The 16,061-nt window shown below is 42.2% G+C and overlaps 1 protein-coding gene across 1 annotated transcript; it reads left to right on the forward strand.

Moving 5' to 3' along the window:
• Positions 1-496: 496 nt before the first annotated feature.
• Positions 497-15,353, forward strand: LOC134456982 (DNA (cytosine-5)-methyltransferase 3B-like). Its single transcript, XM_063208669.1, has 13 exons — positions 497-587; positions 1,899-1,992; positions 2,648-2,806; positions 4,544-4,588; positions 5,297-5,376; positions 6,129-6,241; positions 6,746-6,929; positions 7,346-7,430; positions 7,868-8,010; positions 8,452-8,509; positions 12,781-12,929; positions 13,093-13,166; positions 13,971-15,353. Exons 1-13 carry the CDS (start codon positions 582-584, stop codon positions 14,068-14,070), a joined length of 1,290 nt encoding a protein of 429 aa, XP_063064739.1. The 5' UTR covers positions 497-581; the 3' UTR covers positions 14,071-15,353.
• The last annotated feature ends 708 nt before the right edge of the window (positions 15,354-16,061 follow it).

A 16,061-nucleotide genomic window follows, 5' to 3' on the forward strand; every position in this document is an offset into this window, starting at 1 on the left:
TGAAAAGTATGCGCTAGGCCTACTAAATGGGTACATTTTTAATATGATGCAGAGAGGTTGAAGGAATGTTTGAACCATAGGCAGGGCCGCTGACAGCTTTTCCTAGGCCCGGGTCAAAGTTATTTGAAAGGGCCCCCCAATCCATTATTTACAACGTAATGAGGTCCTTCTGGGGGCCCCTCTCGCCCCGGGCCCGGGACAACTGATCACTTTGTCCCCGCCTGTCGGCTTCCCTGAATGTAAATGTTTGCTCTAAGGTGTTTGACAACAAAGCAGGTTGAATTAACAAATTCCTACCACTGTTTTTCACTAGCTCTCCGCAGTTGCCGTGATTCGATCCTTCAAAGACATCAAATTGCCCTAGGCCTAAATAGTTTGACTCATAAGTTGACATAAAACAGGTAGGCCGCCTACCACCCCCGCCCATCCCCCCTGCAAACGAACTTTGTCAGAAGAAACAGGGCTGGCTGGGCAATCCCATTTGAAGAGTGAGCGCGAGAGAGCGCGAGAGTCTCCATCATCTGATCTCAGTCTACTCCCTCAACAACAAATCACTTTGCTGGAGGAATCGAGACAACAACATGGAGGTGAGACTCGATATTTTTGCCCCCATAATAACCATTATTCTTGTTTTACCTTTCATGCAGCCTTCTTACGTGTAACTTACTTGTGCATGGTGTTAGCCCTTTTTATATGGACGCACTTGTACGCTAATACAGAAAGGGGTCAAGTGTATAATAAACAGTCAAATAATAGTATTTATCTTAATCGTTCCGCATTTCTAAATCGCATTGTGGGGTAGCTGTATGTTTCTTTACGAGATCGATCGAGAGAACTTTTCTTGAAAACTGTTATTGGCCTTACTAGTCTGTACAAGTACATTTATGCAATCTACTAGCGCCATCTTTGTAGCTCTTGTTTACCAACTTAGCGTGTCCTTTTTTTTCGTCTTCTATGCTGCGACCTGTGCACAGTTATCGAGTGTAATAACATAGGGCTCTAACTCTGCAAATCTAACTTCTATAACTCGAACCTTACTTTGGACGTATACTTTTTACGTTGTACCTGATGTCATTGTCCATCATGGCAAATCTGAAATGGGTAGACTACTAGTGTTGAAATATAGGCGATGTCGATGCAACATGCCAAATGACAAGAGGTTCCAACTAGCCTGTTGTCTTTTTCTGTAAACAGTTCCTCAGTAACACTTTGTTTGGGTTCACCACTGGAATAAGCAACAACGTTTCCAAAGTTGTAATGAGTGCAGCCTACCTCTCAGGGGCTTGTCATGGTGGCATTCCACTGACTGTCTGTTGTCTTTGCAAACTTTTGACTACCAACTTTTTGCTATTGATTCCACATATGTATACCTACGGTACTGTTGTTTTTCTTGCATGACCTTCATTTTTGAAAGTCCACCACCATTTAACATTTAACATGACAGTTCATCAAGTTCTGTTCATCATTCACATTCACATTCACATTCTACAAGCTAAGGGCTATTCAATTAGAATTTAATCTGGGCCACATTTCGAAACCAAGAACTGCAGTCGGGCCGCACATTTTCAGACATCACGACCACTGAAATGACACTTAAAATCAGTAGTCCACAAACAAATTTTAAACATGTTCCTCTAACCTAAAACGTAACCACATTGAATATGAATGTATAAGACAAGCAGAAGATTCACAAGCAAATAATGTGTTGTACTGCAGTAACAAAACTGAAATGTACACTGCTTCAGTTGGGGGCCATATCTGGGCCGCATGTGGACTGCATCTGGGCCGCATGTGGCCCTCGGGCCTCCAATTGAATAGCCCTGCCATAGAGTATGGAGGGCTAATGATTGTTGTCATAGAGCCAGTTACATTTATGGACACAATATGCTGTGTTTCAGGGCGTGGATAACCTTGTCTCTGCAATGACGTCCTGTACCGTCCACATGGAGAAGATGAGCAGAGAGGAGCTGGAGACAAGATTCAGACTGACAGGTTGAACTGAAATGTATTCATCAATCTTCTGGTCTTATTACGTAATAAGTGCACCAGTACACTATTTACGTAGGATTTCCTTAGCTGATCTTATTCATTCCTTTTCCTCTCAACCTATTTTTTGGTTGTTAATGATATCATGTTGTTTGTTTTTGTGGTTTTTTTTTTGAGTCGCACAGTTTATTTCAGGAGGGTGTTTGTGTATGTGTATAAACATACTGTATTATGATGAACGTGATTCATTTATAAAACTACAGTCAGTCACCATAGCCAACTCTGTATTGTATTCTGTATCTGTACACTGTATACAGTTTGTGTGCAACTTAATTGGATTCTGTATACTTTACTGCTTTTATGGTGTTTGGCAATCACATCCCTGTTAGTGTGTGCAGTGTAGACTAGAGTAGAGGTGCTTACTTCGACTTTCACTAGGTGAGCATCTCGGGTATCAGAGGCTGAGCAATCACGGCTATTTCACACCTTGGACTCCGAAATGTGTGACCACCGACCTTAATGACTGATCAAGCCAATTCCCGCCTACTAAATGTGTGACATTCCTGGTCATGTGAAAAGGGGCCCAAGCAGAAATCAAGTTGCCTTCAATTAAACTCTTATAACAAATTTGACTGACTCCTTTCTCTGGTTCATCCTACAGAGGAAGTAAATGAGATAGAGGTTGAGTTGGATTCAGACTCCTCTGAGTCTGATGATTACCAACCCCCGTCCAAGAGAGTAAGACCCCCCACAAAGACATATGCCGTTGAACCATGGGGTCGAGGTAAAGAGAAAAATGCCGTTGGACCACGGGGTCGAGGTAAAGCATAACCCTTCTGAGGGTATTTTCTGAGTTAATGATGAATTTTATTGCTAAAACGCTTCTATCACTATCAATGTGATTGGTTGATTTGGCACTGCTTTGATGTGCTTCCACGGTTATTTCCTCTGTCTTTTTTCAGTAACTGTGGTCAGAAACATGCAGATTGAGTTTACACTTGAATTAACACCTGAAAGTGTGCTTACAAAACAGTGTGTTTAAATACAAACCCCAACTCCGGTGAAGTTAGGACGTTTGGTAAACAGTGAATAAAATCAAAATGCTATCATTTTCAAAACATTCAATCTATTCATTAGATGGAGAATACTGAAAAGACAACATATTAAGTGTTAAAACCGAGAAAAAATATTGTTTTGGGGGACATATGTACTCATTTCTAATTTGATAAATCCAACACGTCTCAAAAGAGTTGGGACGGGGACAATAAATTGCAGCAAATGTCGAGGAAGACTAAAAACAAAACAAAAGACAACACTTAACAGTTAAATACATTAACCGATGAGATGATTTTATATAAAATACAATGTTAATTCCTATCTTGGACATGATTTCACCAGCTTAAATGGTGGGTGTATTCCTTGTCATGTTTTGCAATGTTTTCCTTTCTGTAGTGCTTACAGTGTGACAGGTCTTGACCAAAAGCCCACCATTTTATCACCTGCTGGTCCTTATGATGGAGCCAAACTGTTAAAACATAGTAGAGAATGCAATTTGACCTTACTATGTGGCAGTAATTGAAGATCTCCCTTCAAAATATAATGCATGAGTGGCTTTTCATGCTGTTTAAAACCCATTTATACCATTCAGCACTGTATTTAACTCTACAGATGAGTGAGAACATCTTAACCAATGCATTACTGCACCGGCATGCCATCATGGAGGCTGACTTTTGAAGTTAGCACTAACACAAGTTGGATGGTCCATTTTCACTGTAGCACAGGATGTGCAATGCTCTATTATTGTCAAAAAGAATGGACTTCTACAACTTCTGCTGACTTCTGTAAGCAAAGGACAGTTTCCCATGTCTTCTGGGTTTATTTCAAGAGAGCTCAGGTGCTTATTGTTACACCCCTGTATGTTACACCCCTGTATCATTTGCATGCATTAAGCATTCTTAATATGGTCAATTTTCAATAGCTCTAGCACTCCAGGAATTAGAGTGAGACTACAGCCAATATATATTTCATGATGTCATGAACCTATACAATGATTTTAGTAACACAAATATGTCTTATATACACTCAATCGTGGTAAATCAAAGGGAATTCAAAAATGTATGTAATAACTATGGTAATTATTCCCTTTGCATCTTTAATTCTGAGTGACTCAGCCTCTCTGTGATGATCTTATACCTGGACACCTATATTGTCCGTCAGTACAATTCATTTTGAAATGTTCTTCTTTGTTGTTTTATCTTATTTGGATGTTTACTAAATTTCACTGATCCCCGTCCCAACTTATTTGAGACGTGTTGGATTTATCAAATTAGAAATGAGTACATATGTCCCCCAAAACAATATTTTTTCTCGGTTTTAACACTTAATATGTTGTCTTTTCACTATTCTCCATCTAATGAATAGATTGAATGTTTTGAAAATGATAGCATTTTGATTTTATTCACTGTTTACCAAACATCCCAACTTCACCGGAGTTGGGGTTTGTAGTTAATGTATTGTGGGAGCATAAAGAATGAACGCAATTTCTTATTTGTTTCAGCACACATCCTCAAGGAGCTTTCTGGTAAAGGAAAAGACATTGAAAGTAAGTCTGCACATGTAATATCAATAGCATCTAAAGCACAGCTGAGATTTAGTCTGGAAACCATCAATTCATGTTCTCGCAGGAGCAGTGTGGTATTCTCCATGGCCATTTATTAGGTTTTTGTTATTTGTTCTTAATATTCACAGTTGCCCACCGTCAATCAAAGCCACTGCCGTTGTGTGTAATGAGGAACACAAAAAAGGCAAATCACAGGTCACAGGGTTCAGAGAACAATTCCTCCATTATGTTTCTTATCAGAGGCAACCTTGAAAATGTATCCTCCTGGTACAGATGTCACATAATTCACTGGTGAAAACGTCAAAAAGAACAGAGTGTACCTTCAAAAATTTAAGTCTTGGCTACAGATTATATATATTTTTTACATCTTCTTTAAAAATAAACGTTCGATCTAAATTGGAAACTCTACACTGTGTAAAGCTTCATGGAAAGATGCTACAGCAGATCTGTAAACAAATTACAAGCTTCTGTTTGTCCAGCAGTAATAATGTGTGCTTTACCCTCCCTCCTCATTTGCTGTTCTGAAACTAATGTATAAAACATTTTGGCCATAATTTTATAGGAACAAATGCAAGGCAGCAAATGAATTCAAAGGCTACAATAGTGTCCCAAATGTATGAAAACAAGCCATTGCATGTAGAACTGTTGATTTAAATGATGTGTCTTATCCTTTCTCTTGTCCTTCTAAAGGCTTCTGCATATCCTGTGGATCATCTGACCCTGTGATTGCACACCCACTGTTTGAAGGAAGCCTTTGTCAGAAGTGCAAGGTAAAACTTTCAAACTCCTATTTAAAGAACAGTGTGTAGTTTTTCCTAAATGTCTGCCCTAAAGGTGGGTTGTGGCGTTGTCTACCATTCCAACTACACAGATGTGGTCCACATTAGTTAACTTAATGTAGATACTTTTTACTATCATGAAACAATTTTGTAGGGGTATACTATTACGTACATACGTCATTCGCTCCTGCAACTCTGTGGGCTAACACTAGAGGGCGGAAGTGCATGTGCAGGTGCACTCTCTGGGCACATTTCTAGTCTGATTATTACCTTTGCCAAGGAGGTTATGTTTTCGGTCGTGTTCGTTTGTCTGTCTGTTTCTTTGTCTGTCTTTCAGCAGGATAACTCAAAAAGTAATTAACGTATTTGGATGAAACTTTGTGGAGTTGTTGGAAATGACCAAAGGAACAACTGATTACATTTTGCTGATGATCCGGATCACAAACTGGAGCCAGTATTTTATGAAGAGATTCTTCACCATTGCTAGTCTAGAAATCTAGACGGCCCTAATGACCGCAAATTGAATTGCGGGACATTGCGAATTTTGACATTCCAGTTTCTAACTCCACAAAAGGAAGGCAGTAAGACTAAAAATAAAAATAGGGTGTTACATAGTCAAATGTTCTATCATTACATTACATTACATTACATTAGTATTTAGTAGACGCCTTTGTTCAAATCAAACCGTTTCCTTGGCGGAGGTCTGCACTCTCTAAATGCATTTCTTCTGCTTTTCCCCGCAGACCAACTTCATAGAGACATTGTACAGGTACGACAAGGACGGCTACCAGTCGTACTGTACAGTGTGTTGCTGGGGCCACCAGGTGCTGCTGTGCAGCAATGAGAACTGCTACAGGTAAGCATGTCTGCCTTTAAAGGTGCACTGTGTAATATGTTTAGCAGTTTCTTTAGACATTCACAAATGTTGCTTTTTTTCACAAATACTTGTAACCACCATCAAATTCTATTATTCTAATTATTCATTATGACTTGGAACAGCATAGTTGCAGTTGCTGCACAATTACAATAACTACTCTGGCCACCATCCTACACAATGCACTGTATTTTTTATTTACAATATTTTTTAAGCTGCACAGTTTCAACGAGAAGCATTGTTATGATACCTACTCTGGCCAGTGGCCACCATCCTTCAGTGCACTGTAATGGGGCTTACATATAGTTGACACTTCCTAAAGATTAAGTTTATGATCAACATGTGCCACATGTGCGATGCCATACGCGTTGCTACACTTTGGCCGCCATTTTGCGTTGCTGCATGTCAAAACACGTCCTCTAAACTGTATCCCCTCAGTCTCGCACCTTTAACGAAAATGACCACTGTGTGCATGCGTGTGTGCAGGTGTTTCTGCAAGGACTGCCTGGAGTTCCTGGTGGGTCCAGGTACATTTGATCGTATGAAGGAGGTTGAGCCGTGGAGCTGTTACATCTGTGACCCTGTGGAGAACAACGGGGCCCTACGCCTCAGGCCTGACTGGAGCAAACAAGTCCAGGAATTCTTTGACAGTAGCAGCAACCTTGAATTTGTGAGTGTTGAACAATCGTTGTTCTCCCCTCTCATCCAAACTAGTTTTCAAACTTCAAACTTTCCCAGTCTCTTTGTGCAGTTCAGTCTTTGCTGAAAAGACCCATCTACATCATAACAGCATTGCTATGACATTAAAGAGAGCCTGAGGTAACAGATTAAGGCTGACTTGACTTGGCTATTACCATTTTGGTGACAATGAGGTGGCTCTGGACAAAGGGATTGACACCTTTGGCTGAGGTAAGGTGGGGGGCAAGGTGCAGTTGCCCTTATCCAACTCGAGCGACTCCCAAAAGTTGACAAAACAGCTGTAAATGTGTGGGGGGAAATACAGAACAGACAGACATAACAAGGTTTGTGCAATGATATTTTCATGAGTTAGGGTTAGTAACTGAATGTGTTATGGCGTTTCTTTAGGAAGCACATCGAATCTACCCAGCCCTCCCCGCCCACCAGCGTCGACCAGTCAAAGTCCTGTCTCTCTTTGACGGCATGTCCACAGGTATGTCTTCTCATGTATCCTTGTCAGATCTCATGAAGTTCATGTAGGGCACGGAAGAACCGCACACAGATGAGCTTTCGTTTTTAATCCATCTTTATTTCCGTGATGTTTCCTGGCCACCACAGCCCTTCCGGGAGCTCATCGGCGTGCGGTTCTTCCCTGCCCTACATGTCTTCTCATGTACACATTACACCACATCTGTGCTCATACCTGAAGAAACAACCTATGACCATCTGACACTTTGTACACTAAATGCTATTAGGACCATTTCTTCCACAAAGTATCACTGCAATAGGAAAACCACGTATGCAGATAATTGAATGCCATCAAATGAACAAGGTGAACAAATGTCCTCTTTGTAAGTCGCTTTGGTCAAACGTGTCTGCTAAATGTCATGTAATGTAATGTAAAAACCAGTATGCCCATGTTCCCCTTAGACCACCTGGTGCTGAAGGAACTCGGGCTTCAGATTGGACAGCACATTGCTGCACAGGTCCATGATACACCCATCTCTGCAGGAGCAGTTCATGACGGACAGACAAGCAACACCAGGGATGCCAGCACTATCACACGCAAGAATGTAAGTAGCTCACAGACTGTATGAATTAACCCCAGCTTGCCCATACTTACTTACCTGGTTCTCACGCAGATGGCTGCGCGAGAGCCAGGCTACATGCTTACCTGATGCTGCACCAAATGTCACAACCAACTCAGTTTTGAGAAAGTGTCTGTCTCTTGTATTTCTAATTCTACAAGGAATTGGCTTCCAATGTTTAAAACAACCACAATAAAAATAAAGAATATGGCAGCTTTGCCAAAGTAGAAGCTTAGAAGAACGTTGAAGTCGAGATGGCTAGGCTAAGTATAAAATAAGAACACAATCAAAATTACTATATATAATTAAGAGTAGTTACACATCAAATCTGCTAGTTTTTTACAGGATGTTGACATTATTTTTAGTTCATGTTTACACAAATATCTGGTTAGCGTGTTTACTTCATTCATCATTTGTTTTTTGCAGGTAGCTGAATGGGGCCCCTTTGATCTGCTCATCGGTGGAAGTCACAGTCAGAATCCAAGTGAGTCCCGTTTCTTCAAATGGACTACACATACAAGTGTATGAAGGAATTTAAATTATGTTTCTCACTATTCCATGTATTGGAGAGCGAGCCTGTGTGCTGAAACCATTTTTGTGGTCTGCACAGTGCACAAAAGAAAGGGAAAGGCGGAAATTGGTCCTCGCTTCTGCTAAAATTTTGCAGCTTTGCGTTATGCGTATTATAAGACATACTTTAATAATTATCAAGTCATAATTAAGCAGAAAATGTATTAATTATCAGTTAGCAATAGATGTATGAGACATCACTGACATCAAAGATATATCTTGCTTACAAGCACAGTCTGTAGGTTGCTGTGTTGATAAATAAATCCTTGTGCAACTTGTGAAAGTGTTTTGTTGTTGGTTCGATATACAGCATTTTAATTTATTTTGCTTAGGTAGAAGGCTTCATATCTCATATTATAGCCTAAAGCCTACAAGTTATGGGTTCAATAATAAATACATAAAGAATTATGATATAGGCTGAATGTTGCAGGCGGCTGTGGTCCAGCGGTGTGGCCTACACCTCCATCCATGGCTGAAATGCCCTTGAGCAAGGCACTTAACCCCACATTGCCCCAGCGAATGAAACCAATACACTAAAATAATTGTATGTCGCTTTGTATAAAATCATCAAGTCAAGTCAAGTCAAGTCAAGTTTATTGTCAATTTCTTTACATGCACTGGTCATACAAAGAATTTGAAATTGCGTTTCTTGCTCTCCCATGCAGACATAGACTAATCTAGGTAAGGACATAGACAGTATAGACATAGACAGTACTCATACATGGACATAGACAGTATGGACGTAGACATTGCTCATACAGACATTTAAAGTGCAAGACTGGACAACAGAAGACTTGTAGAGAACATACATTAAGAGGAGGTATTTTGTTGTGCTTTTTCTAAAAGTCCTTTATAGCGTTCTGACATAGTAATAGTAGCATTTGAAGAAATAAATAATTAAAAAAGGTTTTTATTAAATACACCAGCAGCAGTATGTGTGTGTGTGTGTGTGTTTGTATGTGTTTTGTGTGCGTGTGTGTGTGTGTGTGTGTGTGTGTGTGTGTCTGTGTGTGTGTGTGTGTGTGTGTGTGTGTGTGTGTGTGTGTGTGTGTGTGTGTGTGTGTGTGTGTGTGTGTGTGTGTTTAGTGCAGGTAGAAAGTGCGGTGTGCGTCTGTGTGTGTGTACCTGTGTATGTGTGTGTGTGTGTGTGTGTGTGTATGTGTGTGAGTATGAGTTGTGTGTCAGTGTGTGTATGTTTGGGTTTAGTGCAGAAAGTGCAGTGTGCTTGTGTGTGTGTGTGTGTGTGTGTGTGTGTGTGTGTGTGTGTGTGTGTGTGTGTGTGTGTGTGTGTGTGTGTGTGTGTGTGTGTGTGCATGTGTATGTTTTGAGTTAGTGCAGGTTGAAAGTTCAGTCACAGATGTAGTAGTGCAGGTGGAATGTTCAGTCGCAGATATGGTGGTGGGGATGAGGGGGGGGAGCGTTGTCAGTGGCCTGGCTGGCTAGAGGCTGACAGTGAAGGGAGAGTGGGTTGAGTGTTCAGTATCTTGATTGCTTGATGCATCGTGCTGCTTGCAAGCCTGGTGGTACGGGAACGGAGGCGCCTGTACCTCTTTCCAGAGGGCAGGAGGCTGAACAGTTTGTGTGCAGGGTGGCTTGTGTCTTTGATGATCATCAGTGCTTTTCGGGTGAGGCGTGCGGTGTAAATGTCCTGCAGGGAGGGGAGTGGTACTCCAATGATCTTCTTCGCTGTGTTCACAACACGCTGGAGTGTCTTCCTGTTTTTCTCCGTGCAGCTTCCTCCCCACACTGTGATGCAGCTGGACACGACGCTCTCTATGGTTCCTCTGTAGAATGTTGTCATGATGGAGGGTGTAGCACTTGCCTTCTTTAGTTTGCGCAAGAAGTAGAGACGCTGATGGGCCTTCTTCGCCAGTGATGTAGTGTTGGTGGTCCAAGAGAGGTCGTCGCTGATGTGCACACCAAGGAACTTGGTGCTGCTCACTCTCTCCACAGCATCACCGTCGATGGTCAGTGGTGGCAGTTGTTTTTGGACCCTCTGAAAGTTGACAACAATCTCCTTGGTCTTGTTGACATTCAGCAGGAGGTTGTTGTCTTTGCACCATCTGGCCAGCAGGTCTACTTCTTCTCTGTAGTGGGTCTCATCGCCCTTAGTGATGAGGCCCACCAGTGTTGTATCATCCGCAAACTTCACTAGATGGTTAGTGCTGTGGGTCGTTGTGCAGTCATGTGTCAGCAGCGTGAACAGCAGGGGGCTGAGAACACAACCTTGCGGAGCCCCCGTGCTCAGGGTCAGGGTGCTTGAGGTGTTATTCCCTACCCGTACTGCTTGTGGTCTCTGCATCAGGAAGTCCAGCAGCCAGTTGCAGAGGGAGGTGCTGAAACCTAGTTTGTCCAGTTTTCTGATGAGTTGTTGTGGTATTATGGTATTGAATGCTGAACTGAAGTCAATGAACAGCATTCTCACATATGAGTCTTTATTGTCCAAGTGGGTGAGGGCTGGATGGAGGGCAGAGCAGATTGCATCCTCCGTGGATCGCTTGGCTCGGTATGCGAACTGGTAGGGGTCCAGGGTGGGGGGTAGGGTGGCTTTGATGTGTGACAGGACTAGCCGTTCGAAGCACTTCATGATTATGGGCGTCAGTGCTACAGGACGGTAGTCATTGAAGCATGATGGTGATGATTTCTTCGGCACGGGTATGATGGTAGCAGCTTTGAAAAGTGATGGGATGACTGCTTGCTCCAGAGAGATGTTAAAGATGTCTGTGAAGACATCCTTCAGCTCTTCTGCACAATCCTTCAACACTCGGCCAGGTATGTTGTCTGGGCCAGCTGCTTTGCGTGGGTTGATGGTGGCCAGTGTCCTCTTCACACTGGCAGAGGACAGGTACAGGGGTTGATCATGGGGGGGAGGGGGAGTTTTCTGTGGATGAGTGTCATTTTGTGCTTCAAAACGGGCAAAGAAACTGTTCAGGTCGTTTAGCAGAGAGGTGTTGTTGTCACAGCTTCGTGGTGCGGGCTTATAGTCCGTGATGGCCTGTATGCCCTGCCACAGGCTCTGTGCATCTCTGCTGTCTTTGAAGTGTGTTGTTATTTTGTCCGAGTATTCCTTTTTTGCTTTCCTGATGCCCTGGGACAGGTTTGCCCTTGCTGCTTTTAGGTCAGCTACGTCTCCTGCTCTGAAGGCTTTGTCTCTGGCCCTCAGCAGTCTGTGAACGTCTCCTATGAACCATGGCTTCTGGTTGGCCCTGGTGGTGATGCGTTTTATTTCTGTAACATCATCAATGCATTTTGTGATGTAGGAGGTCACGGTGTCTGTGTACTCCTCAATGTCAATGTGGTTGCTGTGGGTGGCAGCTGTTTTGAACATGTCCCAATCTGTGGTTTCAAAGCAGTCTTGTAGTCGTGACACAGCTCCCTCTGGCCATTTTCTCACCTCCTTCAGAGCTGGTTTGGTGAGTTTTACCTTTTGTCTGTAGGCTGGCAGTAGCAGAATCGTTAGGTGGTCTGATAGGCCGATGTGGGGGATGGGCTTTGCCTTGTATGCTCCTTGTTTTGGGGTATAAACAAAGTCCAGGGTGTTTTGTCCTCTTGTTGGAAAGTTAACATGTTGGTGAAATTTTGGAAGTACTGTTTTGAGATTTCCGTGGTTGAAATCTCCCATGACCACTGTGAAGGCATCTGGGTGTGCATCTTGTTGTTCACTGATTCCCCGATGCAGCTCGTTCAGTGCCTCGCTTCTGACGCTGTTGGTGTTGCTAGGAGCGAGGTAAACTGCGACCAGTAGAATGGCGGATATTTCTCTTGGTAAATAGAAGGGTCGGCACTTGATGATCATGAACTCAGCTTAGCTAAGTGTACTGTGCCCAATAATGTAATATAATAGTGGTAATATAGTGTTGCAGACACTAGCTAACTCCAATACCCAGTGGTCTGCGTATGGATTTATGGCCATTTTTTTGCTTTGCATTACTGCCCTCTACTGCCTGGAGTTGTGTACTGCTGATTTACTGTTGTGCCTGCTAGTTTTCACCGTAGTCTCATCCTGCTTTGGTCCAGAGGATACAGACAGGCTACTCTTTAAGTATCCAGCTCCATTGAATTCCATTCATTCTGTAAACCCTCTCTGTTTTCTCTCCTGTAGTCCAGAGGTTACAAGCAGGTTGGTCTGGGAATAGCCTGCTCCATTGACTCCCAGTCATTATGTAAACCTTCTCTTTCTTCCAGGGGGCACAGGCAGGCTGTTTTTTGAATATTACCGTCTGCTGACAATGATGAGGCCAAATGAAGACGATGAGCGCCCCTTTTTCTTCCTGTTTCAGAATGTGGTGGCCATGAGTGAACACGACAAACATGACATCAGCCGCTTCCTGCGGGTTTGAACAAAAATATTAATTAATACAACAATTTGTATTATTGTATTATTAGTCTGCGTATTATATACACTATGTGCGCAATAATCATGTATTTACCCACAGTGCAATAAATAAATTCTTAAATTAAAAAAAAAAAAGAAAGATTTGTTTCTTGTTTTTGCAGGTCAATCCTGTCATGGTGGATGCAGCCACTGTAAGCCCTCACTATTTCTGGGGAAACCTGCCTGAAATGAGCAGGTAAATGTGCACACACAGAGGAGCAAACATGGCACATGACTGAGTCATGACTACCCACCTCCAACCACTACAGTAGAAAGAACAAACACATACTCACGGGTGATAGCCCTCCGGCGACATGTTAGATTTCTTGTGTACCAACATGGCAAAAAAATATCAAGTGTCCTCATAACAAGTAGTTACCCAGATGTGAGAATCACAGTGATTGGTCAAAACCTTATTCTAAATTAAGAGACATTTACTTGTGACCAATCACAGTTTGCTCTTACATCTGGTTCACCAGTTGTTATAGAAACAAGATATTCTGTAACACCGGCATACAGTCATCACCTGCATGCAACTTAGCCAAACTGTTGGTCACCCTTGCAATTCTAGCATCTTCCTGCACTAGGTCCAGTTTCTACTGTGTGTGTGTGTGTGTGTGTGTGTGTGTGTGCACTTTCTCATGTGAACTGGGACAATTGGCGCCACCTTGGCAGCCTCTTGAGCTGGTTTGTGAATGTGGGAATGTGTTTGTGTATTTGAAAGCACTTTGAGTCAACTGTTTAGTTGTGATATTGTGCAATATAAATACATTTTGATTGATGATTGATTGGTTGATTTTTGGATATGGTCTGTACGTATAAGCTTATGTATACTTTGCACCTATGCAGCCTTTACAGCTGTGTTCCTGTGTTCAAAAGCTCAATTTCAATTGCTCAATTTCAAACCTAGTAAAAAGTGTTAACTGTGTGTTAACCGTATTATTACATACATAGTTGTATTTAATGTTGTCAGTAATGATGTGTGTATGGTGACCCACAGGGTGAACCGCCAGGCGCCCCAGGGGAAATCCAGAAGATCTGCTGCTTTCCGGCATCTTCTTGCACCTCTCAAAGACCACTTCCTGTTCCAGTTGGAGTGAAAATAAAGCCAGAGGCGGCGCTGGTGTAACCTGGCTCTCCCCAGATCAGTGAGGTTCAACACCATTCCACCAGGGCAGCTCCAAAAGCTCCACACACAGTGTGGGTGAACAGCCCTATTTGGGGACTTGGACCGAGACGAGCCAATCAGGATCGCTGAGCAGCATTTCACAGATGTGAAGTGTTCGAGAAGCGAGTGTTGTTTTGGGCAACAATGGGAGTTCACATCGAGCAGTCACCTGTCAACTGCATTGTAGATTCTATTGCACATTGATTCTTTAAAACAGTGAAGGGCAACCTGAATTCAGAAGTTACAATCCAGTGCCACCTACTCCAAATAACCTGGTTTAACCATCCAATTCAACCAGGTGAATGCCCTAATATGACAGGTAAAAGCAGGTAATTCGGGATATGCGGCACTGGATTGTAACTAATGAATCCAGGTTGCTCAATACTGCTTTAAATATGATCAGAGAACGGTTTTGTAGCAATTAATTGGTGGCAAGGACAGACAACTGGTTGATAAAGCCACGCTTTCTGAAAACGAATCCAACGCCACTCTTCCAGATCTGTGAGTGAAGATTAGCGAAGTCCATATCTCCAGAATCATGCTGTTTTATATGCACACTTATGAAAAAGACACTTTCCAGCCATGCAAGCCTTGCTTTCTCTCTCTCTGGAAGGACATGTGTCAAAAGCATTTTCAGTCATTCTGTGGTTCTACTCCAAAGAGATCCTATTTTATTGCAAAGTTTTTAAACCTTTTATGCTTAGTGTGTGTGTGTGTGTGTGAGAGTGTGAGACAAAATACTGCCAGTATTTGATACCATCCCCATTTTATATTTTTTATCATAAGACTATGCTCTTTCAATCATGTTCACACCTGGTCTTTCATGAGAAATATATATTGCTCTGAGCACTGGTGTAAATTACTTTTTTGTACATTATCTTAACAGCCATCTCGCTCTATTGATTTTGCAGTAACAGATTCTGCAAATATTTTTCTAATTGTATTTTATCTATTGTATTGTAATTGTGAATTTAAATTGTTTTGTGTAATATAATTGTAAAACAATTGCATTTCTGGGCCTTGTGTTAAATGACCCAGCCAACTAGTCTAGTTACTGGAAGAGGTTCCCATGCACCTCACTCACAAATCATTTATGCAGGTATCACATGGGGTCCTGTGCAATTGTGCAAAGGACAATTGTAAAATGTGATAGCCTAATTGTAAACTTTTGGAAGGAGCTCATCGTTCATTCATTAAAAAGCTTTTATGGACAAATTTGTGACAGTCGCCTGCACTTTTATTCTTGCACACAAACTGTCATGCCTGAAATCAAGCACTGAGCTTGAATACCATCAGCCCTGTATGTAACATAGCAGACATTGCCTGCCTGGAAGTCCTCATCTGGACTAGCCTACCCTTAACTTTGACAGTCACACTGCCATTAATAACCGCTCTAAAATAGGACTTAAGAATGGAAGAATAGTGACAGTAAGCTTTTATTATTAATCATTTGATCACTCTGAGGCTGTGTTTTCATCCCTCTCCCATGGCTTTAACCTACGTGACATTTGTGACACAGTAGGTGTTTGCTGGCATGGCCTAATGTCCAGTTTCTGAATTCCTGGCACCTCTTCGCCTGCTTCTATTAGGCGGAAAACCTCTGCAAATGACAAATTGTCACATGTCTCGTTATGACAGTCTTTGGGATCACGAAGCGCGCGCTCAGTCCCAGCTTGTTCAGTGTCAAGATGATTCGTGCTGGCCAGTAGATGTGGTTCCATGCATTCTGATTGGCCTTCATTGGAGACTGGCTGCGGATTATAAGTGCGAATCCATTGTCTGTAACCCTCCAAACTCATAGGCTCCACGAACCTGGGGTTGAAAGACAAGTAATTCGTCATCTTTCAACAAAGGGTATCCAGAACATGTCAGAGCATATTAAACCAAAGATCAAAGAATATGCACCACACTTCTTTAATGAAT

This window comes from Engraulis encrasicolus, chromosome 10 (genome assembly GCF_034702125.1).
Source record: "Engraulis encrasicolus isolate BLACKSEA-1 chromosome 10, IST_EnEncr_1.0, whole genome shotgun sequence".
Taxonomy (NCBI): Eukaryota; Metazoa; Chordata; class Actinopteri; order Clupeiformes; family Engraulidae; genus Engraulis; species Engraulis encrasicolus.

What these genes read in the sequence shown, in the direction of transcription:
- LOC134456982 (XM_063208669.1), top strand. An exon ending in TAAAGGAAAAGACATTGAAA is followed by an intron (nt 4,589 to 5,296) that starts GTAAGTCTGCAC and finishes GTCCTTCTAAAG; the next exon opens with GCTTCTGCATATCCTGTGGA. An exon ending in CTTTGACGGCATGTCCACAG is followed by an intron (nt 7,431 to 7,867) that starts GTATGTCTTCTC and finishes TGTTCCCCTTAG; the next exon opens with ACCACCTGGTGCTGAAGGAA.